We start from the raw sequence: 3,879 nt of genomic DNA on the forward strand, positions 1-3,879 counted from the left end.
GAGGATCTGGAGGTGGGAGGGGGGCTCCAATCTCACACCCAGGGATCGCAGGCCAAGCCCCTTCCTGACAGGAGAGCCTGCCTCGGCTGCAAGGGATCCAGCCTGCCCCCCGAGGACAGCCAGGGTTGGGCCAGCAGGCAGAGCAGGTCGTGAGTGCTAGGAGCCCCGGGGCGGGGACCTCACGGGCCTGGAAGGAAAAGCAGGGGCTCCCAGGAGGAGGGCCGGCTGCCCTGAGCAGGGCAGAGCCTCTGCACCGCCCCCGGCCCTCCGCACCTGCCGCTCCAGAGGACACTCTCCACCCAGACCACCGTAAGACTGGCTCCCACTTCAGATTTCAGTTTCCGACCCTCCCCACCTCTTAGTCACACTCGTGGTTTCAGCATCATCTGCCCAGCTGTCTCCAGTGCTCACCAAACTGGTCCTCCGCCCATCGCTGTGGCTGCCACCTCCCGTCACCTCCACCACCCACGTGTGGAGGACACATGTACCCTCCTCAGCCCTGCCCTTGCAAGCCAGCCGCCCGCCCCCACTTCCTGCCCGAACCCGCGCCCGGGGAGTCACGGAGCTGGGCCATCTGTCCCGACCTCAGACCTGGCCAAGCTCCTGGGTCCTCTGCACCTTGTCTGCCTCTCCAGGACCCGAGGGCTCACATGCACCCAGCACCTAGCCGGCGGCTCGGCCCCAGCAGCTGCTCAGTTTTTGCCACTGACTGAGCAGGGGACAGAGACCAGCATCCATGTAGAGACCGGGCCAAAGGCTCTGGGCTGGAATTCCACCAGAAGTGCCCCGGGTCGGACCCAGACAGGGCATGCGGGGCGTGGCGACCAGTGACCAGGAGCAGCAGGCTGCTGGCCCACCCCCTGCCCGTGCCCCGCCCTACCAAACCTGCACTCCCCCCCTTGGGGGCTCCCTCCCAGGACCTACAGCATCATTGTGGGAAGAGGCCAGGGGCTGGGGGACTGAGACACCCTTTCCAACGACCCCTCCCCAGCGTGACCGGCACCAAGCGTTGCTTCTACAACGTGGGAGCCTCGCCCTGAGCTCTCCCAGGGTCACCCCCGTGGGAAAACCCCAGCTCCCTTGCCTCCAGAGCTCCTGGCACAGATCAGGGCTCGTGGCCTGATCCCCGCTGGGCCGAAAGTGACCCAGGGGCAGGGAACAGCCTGCCTGTCACCGGGCCCAGGAACATCAGGCAGACTGACCGGAAGGGTCCCTGGCCCAGCTTGGGCTGTCACAGGAGGCAGGCCCAACGACCAAGATCCCAGATCCAGGGCCAGCCGGCTGGGGGACCCTGGTTCGGGGACCCCGGGGAGACCCAGCCTTCGGTATGGCCTGTCTGCCTGTGAGAGGGCGCCAACCCATCGGGCAGTGAGAGCTGCGGCTCAGCGCCTGGCAGGGGACCGCAGGGAAGGCTGGCACGACGGAGCCCCGCCCCCGCACCTGTTCAGGAAGAAGGAGAAGACGTTCTTGTCCACCAACTTCTGCTGCATCAGGTTGTCGAAGACAGGCAGCACGTTGTTGACGGAGATGCGGGGGTAGGCCATGCCCAGAATGCCGTCGAACTTGGCCGCGATGAAGACCACACCGGGCTGCTTGATGGCCTCCCCGAAGGTCTGCCTCTGCACCGTGACGCCACCCGGGCTGGACGAGGATGGGTTACAGGGCACCTGCGGCCACGGACAGCGGGGATCAGGCGCCGTGTGGACACCGAGCCTGACGCTGGGCCCCAGGCGGCCCTCACCCCCGTCCCTGCACAGGCAGCCACGGCCACGAAAGCCAGCTCGGTCGGTGCCCATCATCTGGCGCATGGGACTTGGCCCCGGAGTAAGGGCTGCTGCCCCTGCACTGGACCCGGGTGGGGAGAGTGGGGTGCGGGGCCCATGCTCTGCTGGGCCAGTTTCAAGGACGGTTGCAAAGCGGGGGAGCAGGGAGCCGCGCACTCCTCCTGAGCTCAGGCCCTCCCACCCGCCCGCCCCCGCCCTCGGGGAACCCTGGATCTAACCCTGGACTCAAGGCCATGCTACCCCCTCCCCCAAGCCAGGGCGGAGACTGCAGACACACACAGAGCAGGATGTGGGAAGAAAGGGCTGCTTGGGGTTGACGCTGGGGGTGGAGAAGGGGTGTGCGACATCCTGTCTCAGGCTCAGAGGGAGCCTGGCAGAGGCCCCCACTCCCGCCAGGCAGGCATGGAGGGGCAGGGCGGCCCCGCCAGGCAGGCTGGAGGAAGGGTCCTCCTGCCACCAAGGCTGGGGACAGGCCTCCCGCGGCCTTCATGGGGCTGGGGGCTGGGAGGGGACTAACTTCTGCTCTGCTCTGCTCCCCACAGCTCCCAACCCAGATGCCTCCTGTGGCCGGGCATCAGGGGATCCGCCCGAGCAGAGCCCATGAGGGCGCCGCCCTGCTCCCCAGGGAGGCAGGCGCATCCTGCGGGCACCCCACAGCCCTCCCCAGACGTTGCCCGACACCCTTGGCAGCTGCCCCTGGTCGGCAGCTCTGGCTGCGGTGGCCCCCCCCGTCCGCCGGCTCCTCTGCCTGGCTGCATGGCTAGGAGCCTTGCCACTCGTCACTCGCCGGTCCTGGGCCCAGACCCCCGCCCGGCACTCTCACTTCTGCAGTCGGGGGCTCTCGGCCTGCCTCTCCTGCCAGCCTTTCCAGCATCACCTGGCCGGCACACGGGACCACGTGCCCCCGTCACGTCCCCCCACGAAGCTTGCCCGGCTGTTCCACCTCCGGGCCTCTGCTCAGCTGAGACCCTGGCTCCCCTGTTCAGCGGACCCCTGCCTGGCCCTGGTGTCAGGGGTGAATCCGCCAGCCTGGCGAGCGGCCCTGAGACACTCACCGACACAGTGTCCTGGCTCAGGTACCCCGAGAGGCTGCCCGAGCCGTAGTGGATGTCGAAGGTCGTGCCGTTCTTCACGTAGGTGCTGGACTTGTCGCTGTTGTATTTGCGGTGGGTCCCTGTGCCGAGCGGGACTGTCGGCCTGCCTGCCCGGCCCCGCTGCAGCCTCAGTCCTCCCGCCCTGGACCAGCCTGCTAGGCCCCCGCTGCCCGCTGCGGCCCATCCAGCAAGCCCCCGGGCGGTGGTCCAGCCCATGACCCCCATGGTCCCGTCCCTAAATCAAGGAAGGGAGGAAGGTGGAGAATCCGGAGGGGCCGCCTGTTGGGTGTGGCCGAGAGGTGGGAGCGGCAGGTGGCCCAGGAGGTCCACCTGGACATCTCTGCCCTAAGACGGGAGAGGGCGGGCTGAGGCTAGACAGCTGGCCTCCAGCGCCTGAGGGGACAGCAAGCAGCCGGTGGGGGCGGCACGCCCCTGCCCGGGGTCCCTCCCTCTGGGGTCTACGGCAGGCCCCTGGGACAGACGGACTCACAGCAGGCGATGTCCAGCAGCTTGCAGTGGATGGACGGGACCCACAGGTTGGCAGAGCCGGTGTCAAAGACGACTGTGAAGCACTGCGGGGGCGTCCCGATGCCGATCTCCCCGTAGTACTGGGCCTGGGGGTGGGGTCTGTCAGGGCAGGGCACGGGGCTCCCCACGGGGCTGAGAGAAGGGCCAGGCCGGGGGGGTCTGCTAGGGTGGGAAACGGGGAGAGAGAAGGCCCAGGCCAGGACAGGGGCCCGGGGCCAGGTGGGCTGTCTCAGCTGCCTACCCCGCCGTCCCCGCCCAAGCCCTCGGCCGGGTCCAGGGCTCTGGGAGGGAAGGCCTCCTCCCCAGCATGAGGGTCAAGTGACAGCCTGACCCTGGGCCCTGAGATCCCCCTGGGCCGAGCCTGGAGGGCCCCGGGCAGAGGGGTCCAGGGGGCCCTGGGGAGGCGGCGCACAGGCAGGCTGAGTCCCTCAGTGGTGGGCACGCCGCCTTCACTGCCCTGGGCCTCAGTTTCC

At 68.7% G+C, this 3,879-nt stretch overlaps 1 protein-coding gene across 1 annotated transcript in view; it reads right to left on the minus strand.

Moving 5' to 3' along the window:
• Positions 1-3,879, minus strand: part of CTSD (cathepsin D) — a 9,663-nt gene that overhangs the window by 1,939 nt on the left and 3,845 nt on the right. The window contains exons 3-5 of the mRNA XM_010845049.1: positions 3,369-3,492; positions 2,840-2,958; positions 1,441-1,667 (exon numbers count right to left, since the gene is read on the minus strand). Coding sequence (XP_010843351.1) covers positions 1,441-1,667; positions 2,840-2,958; positions 3,369-3,492 — 470 coding nt within the window. The remainder of the gene's footprint in view (positions 1-1,440; positions 1,668-2,839; positions 2,959-3,368; positions 3,493-3,879) is intronic.

Source organism: Bison bison, unplaced genomic scaffold (genome assembly GCF_000754665.1).
Source record: "Bison bison bison isolate TAMUID 2011002044 unplaced genomic scaffold, Bison_UMD1.0 scf7180017848379, whole genome shotgun sequence".
Lineage (NCBI taxonomy): Eukaryota > Metazoa > Chordata > Mammalia > Artiodactyla > Bovidae > Bison > Bison bison.